Source organism: Ceratotherium simum, chromosome 23, assembly GCF_057802395.1.
Source record: "Ceratotherium simum simum isolate JZ-2026a chromosome 23, ASM5780239v1, whole genome shotgun sequence".
Classification (NCBI taxonomy): domain Eukaryota; kingdom Metazoa; phylum Chordata; class Mammalia; order Perissodactyla; family Rhinocerotidae; genus Ceratotherium; species Ceratotherium simum.
The window spans coordinates 11131828-11146796 of NC_141922.1; the positions used below are offsets into that span (position 1 = coordinate 11131828).

The 14969-nt window shown below is 42.4% G+C and overlaps 1 protein-coding gene across 1 annotated transcript in view; it reads left to right on the forward strand.

Annotated features, from left to right (window-relative positions):
* Positions 1 to 3097: 3097 nt before the first annotated feature.
* HHLA1 (HHLA1 neighbor of OC90) overlaps positions 3098 to 14969 on the forward strand; it is a 31646-nt gene continuing 19774 nt past the window's right edge. The window contains exons 1-7 of the mRNA XM_004431060.1: positions 3098 to 3176; positions 4280 to 4339; positions 7375 to 7431; positions 8492 to 8572; positions 9096 to 9179; positions 9276 to 9359; positions 14587 to 14670. Coding sequence (XP_004431117.1) covers positions 3098 to 3176; positions 4280 to 4339; positions 7375 to 7431; positions 8492 to 8572; positions 9096 to 9179; positions 9276 to 9359; positions 14587 to 14670 — 529 coding nt within the window. The remainder of the gene's footprint in view (positions 3177 to 4279; positions 4340 to 7374; positions 7432 to 8491; positions 8573 to 9095; positions 9180 to 9275; positions 9360 to 14586; positions 14671 to 14969) is intronic.

The following is a 14969-nucleotide window of genomic DNA, read 5'->3' on the forward strand; positions in this document are numbered from 1 at the left end:
AGGGAGGCTTGACCTCTGTAGTTTGGCTGAGAAGTGAAATCCACCAAGTTCTGCTTGTGTAAGCAGTGAAGGTGGACAGAGAGCTGCCCGGCCCCTACAAACCACTCCACATTGCCTCCGTCTCTCTGATTTCTCATTTTTCCTCTCTAGGATTGGAGGGACTGAGAGTAAAAATGAAGAAGCTTCAGTGGGATACCCAGCAATGTGGAAATACTTTAAAAAGGAGAAAGAGCTATCTGAAGGCTATGGGGTGTGATGCTCACAGTTCTTAGCTCGCATATTGAGTCCAGAGATTCTGTTTAGTTCAGCAGAGAATTCACTGAGCAACTACTCCAGGGCCAGTTCCACAAGAAGCCTGTGGTAAAAGCAAGTTCTCTTTAATAAAACTCTCCAGCTCTCCAAAGGAGGGTTGTTCTAAATATTGCACCAGACAGAGAGATATACCAAAAATTATTCGTTGTTTATCTCAAATTCAAATTTGACAGGGTGCCCTGTATTTTTATTTGCTAAATTTGGCAACCCTACTCGAAACACATAGTTGATTTGGCCAATGGCAAAGAGTAAAAAGCTAGACAGAAGGGAAAATGCATTTTTCCCCAAGAACAAAATCAATAGAAATTGTAGTCTTAAAGTAATAAATGTTAGCTTACTAACTGTTAGTAAATGGAAGAGAATGGTTAATGTAACGAAGCAGGAGTCAAAAAGAAATTTATATTTATTTGTTGTTAGTGCCGTTGAGTGGATTCTGACTCCTAGGATCCTCTGTACAGCAGAACGGAACCCTGCCCGATCTTTTTACACCATCCTCTCACCTTCCTGTGCTCTATCAGACAGTGCTCCGCTGCTATTCACAGGGTTTTCATGGCCAATTTTTGGAAGTGGGTGGCCAGGCCCTTCTTCCTAGTCTGTCTAGTCTGGAAGCTCTGCTGAAGCCTGTCCACCGTGGGTGACCCTGCTGGTATTTGAAATCCTGGCAGCATAGCTTTCAGCATCACAGCAACACGCAGCTGCCGCAGTACGACAACCGACAGACGGGTGGTGTGGTTCCCTGACCAGGACACGAACCCGGGGTGCAGCAGCGAGAGCATTGAATCTGAACCACTAGACCACCAGGGCTGGCTATCTATTACACAGATATGGACAAGTCTTTTTCTACTATAAATTTATGCCTGTTCACTCCACACGCTTCTGATACAATTGATGCTGGGCTGTGAGATGGACACAGAGGAGGAAGGGGAGGAGGAGGAGAAAAGAGAAAAAGATAAGAGAACAAGGAAGGAATTAATATTCATAAGTATCTACCATATTCCAGAGATTGCCCTAGGCACCATATTTCACGATCTCATTTAATCTTTCCAAAATATCTTCAAAGTAGCTATGACTCTGTCCATTTTACACAGAAGGCTCAAAAAGGTGAGGTAATATTTCCACAGCCGCAGAGGTGCCAGAGGAAATAATCTTCACTTAGTTTGCCACAGTGTCTGTGCCCCCCAATCCCAGGGCCCCTTTAATGGAGAGAGCTCTAAGTCGGGAACACACCAGTCTCTCTCTGTCTTAGTCCCCTCTGTAAACCTCTCTATGGAGAATCAGTACAGTTGGCCTTAAGCATGAATTAGTTGGTCATGTGTCTGTCTCCTCCAAGTTACTGAACAGCTTGAGGGGAGGGGCGTGTCTGATCTGCCCCTGTGTCACGAGCCTGTGCGTGATGACTGGTATATGTACTCAGCACCTACTATCTGCCAGACACTGGGTTAAATGCTTTGGATTCATTATCTTAAATCCTCACAGAGACCCTATGAGCTATGCCCTCTTATCCCCATTTTGCAGACAAGGAAAACTGAGATTCAGAGAGTAAACAGATTTATGAGAATAAGAGGACTCCAAGAAAGCCCCAGCCTCTTGCTCCTTACTAAGTAAGGCCTGACTCTGTCCAGGGTGGCATCCAGAAGAAACACCACTCAAGTATCTACCAATAATTAAAAAGCAATTTAAATGTTTACTAGGATCTTTCAAGAAAATTCCAAAATTAGTTTCGGGATGGATTCCCAAATTGACAGCAGAGCTTCTTAAAATATAATTTGCCATGAAGATGCTCGATTCCTGAGACATTTTCCCCAACCCCAGTGCCCTTTCTCTTGACTTTCCTCCTCCTCCGCAATTCACCTTCCAGATCTGTTCCCTTCTCTACCAATGGCAAATTTCTGCTCTTTTCAAATCAAGTGTGTGCAGCTTGTCCGTTATCTAGGCGTTACATTAATACCTACGAGTAGAGTCCTTGAGTGATAATAGGCATCAGACAGCATTCTGTGTGGTGTCTGGCATGCAGAGAGCATTCACCAAATTTTCACCATTGTTCTTGTTAGTCTCACCTTTGCAGCTTTAACCATCATGCTGATTCTGCGTGGCAAATGCCCGGGAGAATGGCTGGCACAGTGCTGCAGAGAAGGGAAGAGAGTGTGATCCCTCATGTACATCCTTATCTTAATATGTTTTCCCATCTATAAGCAACAGTAATGCTGGATTGGGAGGATATTTCCCATCTAAACAGCCATAGAAGAGACATTAATGCTCTGGAATTGCATGCACCCCTGCTCCGATATTCCCAGATTTCTGTTCAGTTATGCAGGGCCACAAGAGTAACTCTGGCAAAGGCTGCAAATAAAAGTGAGCTTGTCACTCCCTGCCAGAGCATTTAAGAGTTGATGCATAATCCTCCAGCTCTCTCCCTTCCACGGTCACAATGAATCAATGACTAAGGAGGCCACAGGGACCAGATGGAGAACTACAGGACAGTGGAGCCTCCATTAACCGGGGTCCTTGACAGACTGTGTGGCGCAGAGTCTCCACCAATTTGCAGTGAATATGGACTGTAAACAAGACATCAACTTCTGTTGTTGAGCTAAGATTCTGGAGTTATTTTGTTTCCTCAGCATAACATAACCTATCCTAACTAGCACAAAGCCTTTTACAGATTGTATTTCTAATGACACTTCAGCAGTGTTCTCAAGGATATTCTGCATCAGTGTGGTAAGTAACCCAGCCTGTTTCCTCCAAGTGCTTGCTTGCTTGCTTCCAGGTGGGCCAGAGTGTCACAAACATGCCGGGCTTCCTGCAACACGGTCCTCCGGTGAGGCTATGCGTGGGCCTCGCATGTGTCCTGTCCCTTTGGAACACAGGTGGGTCTGGTCGGAGTTCAAGAAGTGTCTGTTCCATATACTACGTTTGGCTGTTCATTGTGCTTTAGAAAATCACAGCAGCCAGCGTTTCAGGCCAGAGTCCTAAATGAGTTTGATTGAAATGGCAATAATAAATTCCCCATTTCTGGTTTTGTCCCTTGACTTTTTGCATTTGAGTCCCATTTATGAAAAGAATAATCTTCACCCCCGCTGTTACAACTCTTGTCCAAACCACTGTCTTCTCTTTGCCAGACCGTTAAGAGAGACCTCTAAGTCAGCTCCCTGCTTCTCCTCTTGTCTCTCCATGACCCACTCTCCACCCACCAGCCTGAGTGATCCCATAAATCTCATTATGTCACCTTCCCAGTTCCTCCCTGATTTCTCCTCCTCACACACACACAGTATTATTCAATGACTTCCCGCTTGTCTTTGGCTAGTATTCCAAGTCTTTTACAAGCTCTATATGACCGTACCTACTTCTCCATCACCAGTTCCCACACTCCCCACCTCCTTCATTCTTTATGCTCCATCACCGTTGGCCTTCTCTCAGTTCTTTAAAGTAATACTCATGCCCACCTCAAACCCTGGGCACATGCTGTTATCTACACCCTGAATACCCCCTTAGCCAGTTACATCCTACTCAAATACTAGTCATCCTTCAGATCTCAGCTAAACATCATCTCCGAGAGAAGACCATCAGATCCCTGAGGTTAGATCAGCTTCCTTGTTACACACCCTCAAAGTTCCCTTCGAAGCATTCGACCTTGTCATAATATCCTTGAGTCTTCACGTCCTTCACGTCTGCCTTCCCAACTAGACTGTAAGGATGGAATCTGTATCCCTTTGTTCAACATACTATCCCAGCATCTAACACACACAATGCCTATTAAAATCTAGATGATTAACATTATGAATCTTTAGTATTATCATAGTTGGTCAATAAATATTTGATGAATAATTGAATGAATGAACAAACTACAAGCAAGTCACTTCACCATTCTAGATCATAATTTTCTCATTTTTAAAATGTATATTTTGGATTAAATTCTCCCTGATGGTATGTCTGGGTTACAATTTCTCTGATGAAAACTTTTTTACTTTAGTGTCTGCTCTTAAAGGAGATGCCAAGAAGGAAAAGATTATGACCTTCCTACCTACAATAGGTAAGTGGGCTGGTGCTTTGCCCTAGCTCGCTCTGTCTTGGGCAAATTCCTTGGCTTCTCTGAGCCTCACTTTCTCTATCTGTAAAATGGAGATTTATCTGTATCTCAAGCTCTAAAGCCATAGCAATAGTTCCTGTGTGCTGCTCATTGCTTTATGGTTCGTGGAACACTTGGAGTCTCATGATTTTATTAAATCCACAAAGACTGTGACATTCCATTAGCAATAGAAGATTGCATAATAGGAGGTATTGTTATTTGCCCTTATAATAATCCCCTTATAATAATTCCATTATAATAATTCCATTTGTCTTTGCTTTTCTTTTTTGGATGGTATGAAGTTGGCTGTGCAGCAAGGTGGTGAATGCATTGCCACATAAAGGACACATAGGAGTCAGGGACTGGGTCTCTGTTCCTAACTTTTTAGTAAACAAGCAGAACAGCTTTTTTTGTATGCTTTTGGGGTTTTTGGTGGGGATGGTGAGTGGATTACTCTTTATTTTTAAAATTTTATTTGCTTTTAATTAGTACATTCACATGGTTCAAAATGCCAAAGTACAAAAGTGCATAAATTTAAAATGCTTCTCCAGCCAACTACTTCCCTTCCTTAGAGGACACCAATGGTACCGATATCTTGTGTATCAGCAGGGCAATTTTCAGTAAATATTTCCCCTATTCAAGCCTCCAATATTCTCCTCTTTAAATGGGAACAACAATTCCTGCTATGCGGGTAATCAGAAAGGATAAAAAGTGACGAAATACTAAGCATGAATAAGTGTGAAAAGTGCCAATACTTTCTATCTGCCAATACTTTCTATCTTAAAGATACTACCATAGTGGTCTTTTTATCCAAAAAGAGAACAACAGTTTTATATTATTTTTCTGACAATTTATTTGAAAAATGCTTCTTTATAGCATCCTATTCAGAAATCATGCTTCAGAGGTGTTTAGTTCACACCTCAAATATTATTATCAAAATCCACTAAAGGGTTTGTAATTATAAAAAGAAGTGGTAAACGTAATTTTTTCTAGGTGAAAGGAGCGAAGCTCAAGAAACGTTCTTGGTTAGAAAGATTGCACAGGGCCCACCATTCTGGCTTGACAGGTGTAGGAATCCTGCATGGCTCACAGCTACAGCGTCCCTGTAGCCTGGAGATCCAGAACCCAAGTGATCTCGGTCCCTCACCCGCGTGGAAGACTCTGTGGCCTGGCCAGGTAACAGGCGAGGTCGGTTGGTGCCTCCCACAGATCTCATTGCGGCTGCTTCAGAGTAGAATGCGCGTGTAAAACGCCACTCATCAAATGCCTTGACATTTCAAAATTTTCCTTTGGCAAGAGCGCCTGACGGGAGAGAGCCGGACTCTCCCAAGCCGGAGAACAGGTTGTCTGAGAACTCTTGGCCTGACTGATAATAAAAGTCTGTCTCAGACTTCCTATTATGGTAACACAATCTCCCACCTCCAGTTGCCATGTTGTAGGGAAGGAGATAGATAACCCCCATCTACCTCTAACCCCAAAGCTCTGATATTTAACCAAAAAGCCTGATAATTGTTGAAAGGCCGAATTGGCTTAAAGCAGGCAACACTTCCGGACCTAAGTTTTGTTAGGGTACTTGAAAAGCAGGGAAATAACCTAAATGTCCATCCACAGATGACTGGATAAAGAGAATGTGGTATATACATGCCACGGAATATTATTCAGCCTTAAAAAACAAGATGATCCTGCCATATGCAACAACATGGATGAACCTGGAGGACATTACGCTAGGTGAAATAAGCCATCACAGAAAGACAAATACAACATGATACCACTTCTATGAAGTATCTAAAATAGTTAAATCATAGAAGCAGAGAATAGAAAGGTGGGCCAGGGGCTAGCAGGAGAGGGAAACAGGACCACTAGCCAGATCGGGATTCAGGTCATCTCTTCACTCTTCTGGGCCTCAATTTCCTCATCCTTTAAAGGGACTTTTGAACTAGATGATTTTGTAGGATGTTATAAATTGTGTGAGGCTGTGTTTCCACCATACTATTTCATTCCTAAAAGCTTTTATTTTCGGTGTCTGGAAATAAAGAAGTTAAGAAGGAAAAAGGTGGGGCTTTCCTTGGTGCAACAGGTAACTAGGCCAGCCCTGAATCCTGACTGTCTCTGTAACACTGTAACTCGGTAACATTTTTCAGCCTCTCTGTGCCTTGGTTTTTCCATCTATAAAATGGACATAAAGCACCTTCTCCATCAGAACGTAACATGAAAAACAATCATTGCAACAATAATAGTAACAAATGCAGTATGATTAAATGGCATCTAATTTAGAACAACTGATCTTTCAGGTCTCAGCTTTCTGTCACTTCCATCCCCTAGACCAGGTGGCGCCCTGACAGAGGCACTCACAGCATCCTGCTGTCCTGTGTTGACACTCCTCACGTATAATTACACGTGAACCTCCCTCCTCCCACTTGAGCCACAGAAAGCAAGGTCCACTAAGGTGGAGACCTCTTTATACCCAACACCTAGTATATTGCTTGGCCCTCAATGAGCATTTATTGAATGAATCAAGAATAAATGAATGCCTTGATGTTTCAAAATTCCTTTGACATTTTCTTCTTTGATAGCATGAACTTTGCCCAGTAGGCAAGTAGCCTGATATTTTGGAATGGGTCACTGCTCTGCAGCTCTAGGAAGTAGGCTCTGGCCTCTTCATTGCCAGGGCTCAGTGGTGCAAATTTCGGCATGTGACTTGTCCTCTCTGAGCCTCAGTTTCCCAATCCAGTAAAGGGATGGCGTAGATTAGACCCCCTGCATTGGAATCGCTTGGCTACTTACTAAAATGTGCACGTCTACATTTCTAGGCCACACCCAGCCCAAGAAGACTAGAATCCTGGGGGAGGGATCCAGGGATCTGCTTTTTCACAGCGTCCCAAGTGATTCCCACAGTTACTAAACCTGAGAACCGCTACAGCAGAGGCCTCCGAGGCACCTCCAGCAATGTAGGGGGTTAGAGGCTCCCATTTCTCTCCTGAAGCCTTTTCTCTTCTCAGCATCTGGCCTTGGAGAAGAGAGGAAGGAAAAGGGGGTGGCGTTTCTCGATACCACAGGTGAGTCCCTCTGACCCACAGTGCTCCATGGGTGGCCTAGGCTGCCGAGCAAATTCCCCCACTTCTCTGGACCTCCATTCCCCATCCCCATGGTGGGATAACAGCATCTCTTCCCTCTTCACATTGCTCCATCCACACAATTATCTGCACATTAAGTAAGAGTTGAAAAAGACAATGTTTGTAAAAGTATAAAGAGGAGCATCAACCGCTATTTCCACCTTGTCAGCTGTTGCTCCCAAATCTTCAAGGAAGAGCTGGAAGAAGGGGAGATTTTAACCTGGTAGCATCTCTCCATGTGGCCGCACATGACTGATACCTGGGCAATTGATTGATTTTGGTACTGATGTCCGGGACACATCCCAGACGTATTGAATTTGAATCTTGGAGGATGAAGCCCAAGCACTGGAATTGTGGGAAATTAAAAAAAGATCTTCCCAGGGCTGGTCTGGTGGCATAGTGGTTGGGTTCTTGTGTGGCCTGGGGTTTGTGGGTTCAGATCCTGGGCACAGACCTACACCAATCATCACACCATGCTGGGGTGGCAACCCACATACAAAATAGAGGAAGATTGGCACAGATGTTAGCTCAGGGCCAATCTTCCTCACCAAAAAAAATAAAAAATAAAAAATAAAAAGACTTTCCCGGTGATGCCAATACCCAGCCAGGGTCTGAGCTCCTCTGTTAGACAGTGCAGTTATTTCCAAATACAGTGCTGTTGGGAACTCCTGCGATTTCCTTGGGGCTCCCATTATATATGGGCATTTCCCACCAATCTCTACTCTTTCCAGATGCAGAGATAAAATGCCCCAAAAATATGTGTTCCTTGTTCTTCCCACAGGCTTCTCCTGTCTACCCTACCTTGTCACTATGAATGCCATAGACTCTCACCTCCTGAGGACAGGAACTGCCTTTTATCTTCAACCACCTTGTACCCAGCACAGGGCTGTGAGTTCAGTAAACGTCCAAAGAGGAGGCACATTGGCTTGAACGTTGGAAATGAGAAACTTTTTCTGTTGCCAAGAAAAGCCTGCCAGTGACATTATCTTCGAATCTCTTTCAGAGCTGCCTGCCAGGTCCGTCGATCTGTCCGCACTTAACCTGACAGAGCTGGTGAATGGGATGCTGAACAGAGCTTTAAAAGGTAATTACCTTTGTTTTGCAAGCGTGATCCAGGCCTGGTTTTGTCTTGCACCAGCTTCACTTCTGGACTCTCTGTGACCTGGTCGATTCACGTCGCGTCTCTGTGCCCCAGCTTCTCCGTGTTCAGGTGGAGAAGGCGTGGTCCTACCTGACTCATGATGCTGCTGAAACATCCAAGCGAAGTCGGAGCTTTGCCAGCATTTTGAGAGCAAGCTGCGTTCCAAACACGGCCTCTGTGCAGGCCTGTCTAATCCTGACTCTCTTGTCACAGAAGCGCCAGAGCTTAAGGACAGATCAGGAATTATAGCCAAGTGACATGTACTTTTGCACTTTTTGGTTTGCTTTTATTTGATTTTGTTTATTATTTTCTATTTTTATTATTTTACTGTGTATTTTTGCTATTTATTTTTATTGCTTGTTTATAATATTATCAATTTCTATCCTCTATTTACTAATTGGTGTTATTGTTCATTTATTTTTGTTAGTAGGCATCTGCTGTTTCTTTATCTTGATGTCTTTGACAGATAGCAAGAAATTCTTCTCTTTGCTGAGCGTTACTTCCTACAGTTCCTTCGCCTTCCACAAGTTTTCTGTGGCCATCTACAACAGTGAGTGCTGCCCGACTCTTCTTGGTGGTGATAATGGGGAGCAATGGGCCAACAGGGCTATGACATGATTGCTGTGTGGATCATTTCTCTTCACAGTTTCTAACCCGAAGACTGTGGAGCCGGCCAAATTCCCCACACGGTACTGCTACTGTTTAAACAATCGGACCAATGACTTGTCAGGTGGGTAGAACTAACCATGAGGCTTCCAGCTTTCCTGATTTGGGTTGTACCCTTTTAGATAAGTTTGAATTATTTTTTCTCCTCAGAATAAGGTAGGAAAATACATTGATATCTAGTACACTCAAATATGTGCACATTCACTCTCCCAGAAAGTTTTCTTGGTTTTACCCCAGAGAAATGGTTATGTCAGCTCAGTGGGGCCAGAATGAAATGTTCATGCAGCACTGTTTTAATAGCAAAATCTGAGGACAACCTAAATACCCACCATTGGGAAAATGGTTAAATAGTCTACTGTATAATCAAACTTCGGAAAACAACCATAGGCAGTACATAAATGAGCAGGTGTGGCCAGACTTGGCCTACCTATGGAAAAATGTCCATGAAATCTTTAATTAGAAAAAGAGAATTACAAAACAGTATGTAGAATCCAATGTTATTGGTAAAAAATAGATACATATCTGGACACCAGGTAGCTGATTACCTCTGAAAAGCAGATTGGAGTGTGTGTTTCAGAGTGGAAGAGTGTTAATTAAGGGGGCCTTGTATTATCTGACTTTTTTTTCAGTTAGAGTGTATTCACGTATTACTTTTATAATTAAAAGTTAAAAGTATTACATGTTCCTTATTTTTAGAGAATCCTGAAAAATAGAAATGAAAACTATTCTCTCACCACTAATGCATCCACCAACAATTCTTCACTGAGCACATACCATTAGCTAGACAGTCTTCTAGGTTGGGAGGGTACCACACAGGGAAAAGTGGACACACACATAACACACACACACACCCTATCCCACTCTAATCAACTTAGATGCTGTAGGAAGGGACAGAGAGTAAATGAATAAATTGAAAACACACGGTATGTTGGCTAATAGTGTGACCGTGAGAACAATAAAGCAAAGGGAAGGATGAGGAGGGAAGTGATGGTGGGGATGGCTGCTGTGTGTAAGGTGGTCAGGGAAGTCCTCTCTAATAAGATGAGGGTTGAGGGGCGACCTGCAGGAAGTGGGGAGACAGCCCAGTGGTACCTGGGGACGGAGTTCCAGGCAAAAGCCCAGGCAGCAGAGTGAGGACTGGAGAGGTCAGTCTGTCTGCAGCAGTTGAGCCAAGGCAGAGAGTCATGGGAAATGAACTCAGAGTTGTGGGAGCAAGGCAGGGAGGGTGTTGCAGATCAGGTAGGAGTTTATAGCCTACTGCAAGGGTTTTGATTTTCACTCTGATTATCCACACAGGTGGGATGGGATCTAACTTAGATTTTAAAAGATTCCCTCTGGATGCTTGTTAAAGGATAGACTGTAAGAGAAGCAAGGACTGAAGGGGAAAAAGCCTGCTGCTCTCTTTCCCAGCTAACCTAATATTAAAAATATTTTCTGTGATACTACGGACTCTTTGCAAACATTTGTAATGGCTACATGAACTATGAGTGTAAGCATTTTCTTAGCCAGTGTGCTGTTGGACTTTGGGGTGAATTCTAGGCTTTTCTTAACATAAAAAATCCTGTATTGGACATCTTTGTGCATAAAGCTTTTCCCCGCTTCAGATGGCTTTCTAAGGATAGATTCCCCAAAGTGGAATTTCGGGAACGAATATGAACATTTTAAAGAGAATAGTGATTATTGTTTAATGAGTACTGTATGCCAGACCCTGCGGTGAGTACCTAATACCCATGATCTTATTTAACCCACCCTCTGAAGTGCATCAACACATTACATTCAGGAGGAAAAATGTCCTTCACAATCACACCTTTGTCACCATCGCATGAGCCCCTGCTGGGGGCCGAGTCTTTTGCTGGACATTGAGTCCCTGCCCTGATTCTGTGAAAGATAAAAATAAAATTTAAAAAGTGGAGTCACATCTGCTGGAAACAGTTTATAATTCTATTTGGGGAGCCAAAGAGTATTTCCACACACTTGAAACAATTATTTGAAAAGAACTGATCCATGGATCATTACCACTGACAGAATAGCTGCTCCTCTGTAAGCCACAGTGATTTTTCACAAGGTTTGACATATCACAACATGCCTGATGTCGATTCCCCTCAAATCGCTACCACGAGACACTGTACACCTAGGCCAGCATCTTGTCATTGCTCAAAACCTTTAGGGAAGACACATTTGTGGATAGTCTTCAGACCTGATCATTTTCTTTTGAATATTCTTAACTCTGACATATAACCCTCCTGTGGGGGTGTATTTGCATATTTTTCTTTTATTTTCCTGAATGAAAATAGCTCAAGTTTTCTTGATCTTAAAAATAATATATTGTGATGTCAAAATGCCATACAACATGGACAAGTATAATCAAAAAATCAGAAATACCTGATATCCCAACATCTGTAGGAAATCACGTCACCCAAGATGATCTAAGCCACTCCTCTAATCCACGTATCTAAGCCATCTGTCAACTACCTATCTAACCTACCTACTCCATCCATCTACCCATCTATCTACCCATCCTACTCTACATTCTCTATATTATTTAGAATACAGGCTAGGCTACTATAACAAATGACCCCAAAATAAGGTGGCTTACAGAAGGTAGAAGTGAACTGCTTTCCTGTGTGACAATCTGGGTGGCATACCAGGGCTGCTCTGATGGTTTGATGGTTTAGGGGGCCCAGGCTCCTTCTCGCTTGTTGCTCTGCCTTCCATAAAGTGTTGCCCCTATTCTTATAGTCCAGGGTGATTTGCCACTACACCCGCATTCCAGCTACAAGGAAAAGGAGAAAGCATTTGGAAGGCATGCCCATTCACTGTATAAACTCACGGTCTGGAAACCTTTCACATTGCTTCTTCTCATGTTCTATTGCCCAGTCACATGGCCACACTCACCCACAAAGCAGGCTTGAATGTGTAGTTTTCAATTATGTTAAACCACCATGTGCCCAACTGAAATTTCATGCCTTCTTGCTAAAGGAAGACGGGAGAGTGGATACTGAGAGACAGCCATCTGTATCTACCATGTTTTCCATGCATTTTTATAATGCACCTTTAAACTAATAAGTATGTCTTAGAAACAGTTCCATCCCAATGAATATAAATAGGCCTCATCCTTCATATGAATTCATAGTATTCATTGAAAGAATCCACCATAATTTATTTTATTTATCTCCTCTTGATGGAAACAGTTTATTCTCAGCATTTTAAAATTATAAACAATGCTGTGATGAATACCTGTGTACAATCACTTGGAGTACTTGTCTAGTTACTGCTGTAGGATAAAGTCCTCGAAATGTAATTGTTGTCTGACAGGGAAGCTATTTTGTGGTGATTCAAATGGCTAAAATTTCCTGTAGAAATCTTGTGTAAGTTTACACTCTCACCAATAACTTTTGACAGCGTGTGTTTTTCCATACCCTTGCCAACACTGAGTACTAAGAGACATTCTTAAATCATGACCAATTGGTTACGCAAAAAGATTTTTGTTTCTACTTTCTATTTATATATGAAGGTGATCAGAAATCATTCATTTATAAGTGTTGCTAGTAAGTTAGATAATTCAAATTTTCATCAAAACAAAGAATATCTTTGAGGTAATGATAACTGATTTTCTTCCAAGCCTATAAACAGATTGTGAAAGCAGTTCTAAAGGGGGAGTCGACAAACTGTGTTGAGTAAAGAGATTGCACGAGCAGTGGTGGGAATATTGGAAGAGTGAGAGCTTTAGCCCAAAGCAGACCTCACTCAAATTCAAGCTCTGCCACATACTCTGGGACCTTGGGAAAGTTCCATCATCTCTCTGAAACTGGGGAAGAACCTGGAATCCATCCTTGGTATCCTGGCTCCAGATCCATACCCATAGCTCCTATGCAATATTAATAGTGGATTCCAACAGTGAATTCCAGTTTAGTGGTCTGTTTATGAGTCTGTCTCTCCCACTAATCTCAGCTTCTGGTGGGCAGAGATGGTGTCTTACACAACCCTCCAGTGCCAAGGAGATGTCTGGCACACTGCAAACACTCAGTGAATGTTTATTAGGTAAACGAATTAATAAGGAGAATTTTGAGAAGTAGAAAGAAAATAGATGGAAAAAGTAGTGAGATACTACCCTTCCTCAGTTTCCACAATGTGACTAAGAACAGACCAGTCTAAAGAGACATAGAAAGGAGGACACCCAAGTTTGCCTACATAGATATACTACCATGTCTCCCTCCAGGAGATAACCATGTGTCCATTCAGGGATGGTAAGATTGTACTGTGGCTCTGGCTCATAAGTACTGCCTACTTCCTGTTGGTCTCACATGCTACACATTACATAGGTTGTCACGTTACATTTTCCTGCCTCTCTGGGTTCTGTGTTTTCAATCCTCTGGGTTCTGTATTCTCAAGTCAGCTTGCTCCCCACCCAAACTCATAATCCCATTAATGAGTAAAAAAAGCATTTATATAAGGCATGACGGGAATTTTTCCAGGAGACCCAAGAAGCTTCTTCTTGAGCAAATTACTGTTTGGGGCTCCTAGAATACATACCCCTTGTTTTAGAAGCCAAGAACTTGTTGAGTTCTGGAAAACCATAAGTGAATAGTGGAGGAGGCTGCAGCTGTTTGGCTAAGAATTGTATTAGGATCTTTCATTGGTCAATGGTGCCCACCATGTCAAGTTACGGCCTTGACTAAACCCTGCTCAGAGAGAAAGTTCACAAAGATTTTATAGCCTGAAATGTAGAATTCTGCCAATCTCCTCCCATCAGCCTTCTTAAGAAGGAGGCAGGAGGAGAGGTTCTTGGTTCTATTTTGTATACAATCCTTTCTTTTTTTTTATAGTTCATAGTTTATAACCCACCACTAAATTTGACATCATTTTGAAAATCCAAAATTATCTAAATTTATGTCTCATTTCTGTGGGGCTGCTTCCTATCCAACAGATTTGGTATTCTAAAGCAATTAAATGAGAAAACAGGAAGAAACAAATCAGAAAAACCATTATTCAACACTACGGCCTTTCACAGCTCTTTGATGTTGGCAGAGAAGGATTTGAGCGGACAGAGCAACGGGAGGAAAAAGGGGATTATAATAGTGGATCCAAAAGTTTTCTGTCTGCCTGAAATTAAGACTTTTTTACTAGTTAGTATTTCTCTTTATGATTGTTTAATATTCCTCAATACACTGAACTAAATCAAAGTCACAAAATCTACTCCAAAAAATTCAAATACCATGCAGTTTTCTTTTCATGTCTCTGAAATTTAAACCAAGTCTCAGAAATTTAAACCTGCTCAATCTATCTTGCAGATTTCACAGCCCTACTGGTGGACATCATTGGAAATTCTACCAGCTACCTCACAGAGATTTTTAAGTCAACCTCCATCCTCTCAGGTGTGTTCATCCTAACAATGCTTGGTAAATTTGAGATTCAGCATCCATCGTGGAATATAATCAAACCTGGTAGATCTCACCCCAACCTCTGCCATAGGCCAGGCCACCAGGATCTTTAATGTAAGTTTTATTTAGACAATCAGTGTGGTCTAGTTTCAACCACCAGTATTTATTTGAAGGTTCCATCTTCTCATCAGAGCTATTCCTGGTGTCCAAAACATTGAAGGAAGAATTCAAGGCTCAAAGTTGGGGGAATCTAGGCAGACTCAGGAGAACAGCCTCTGTTGGATGGCTATACT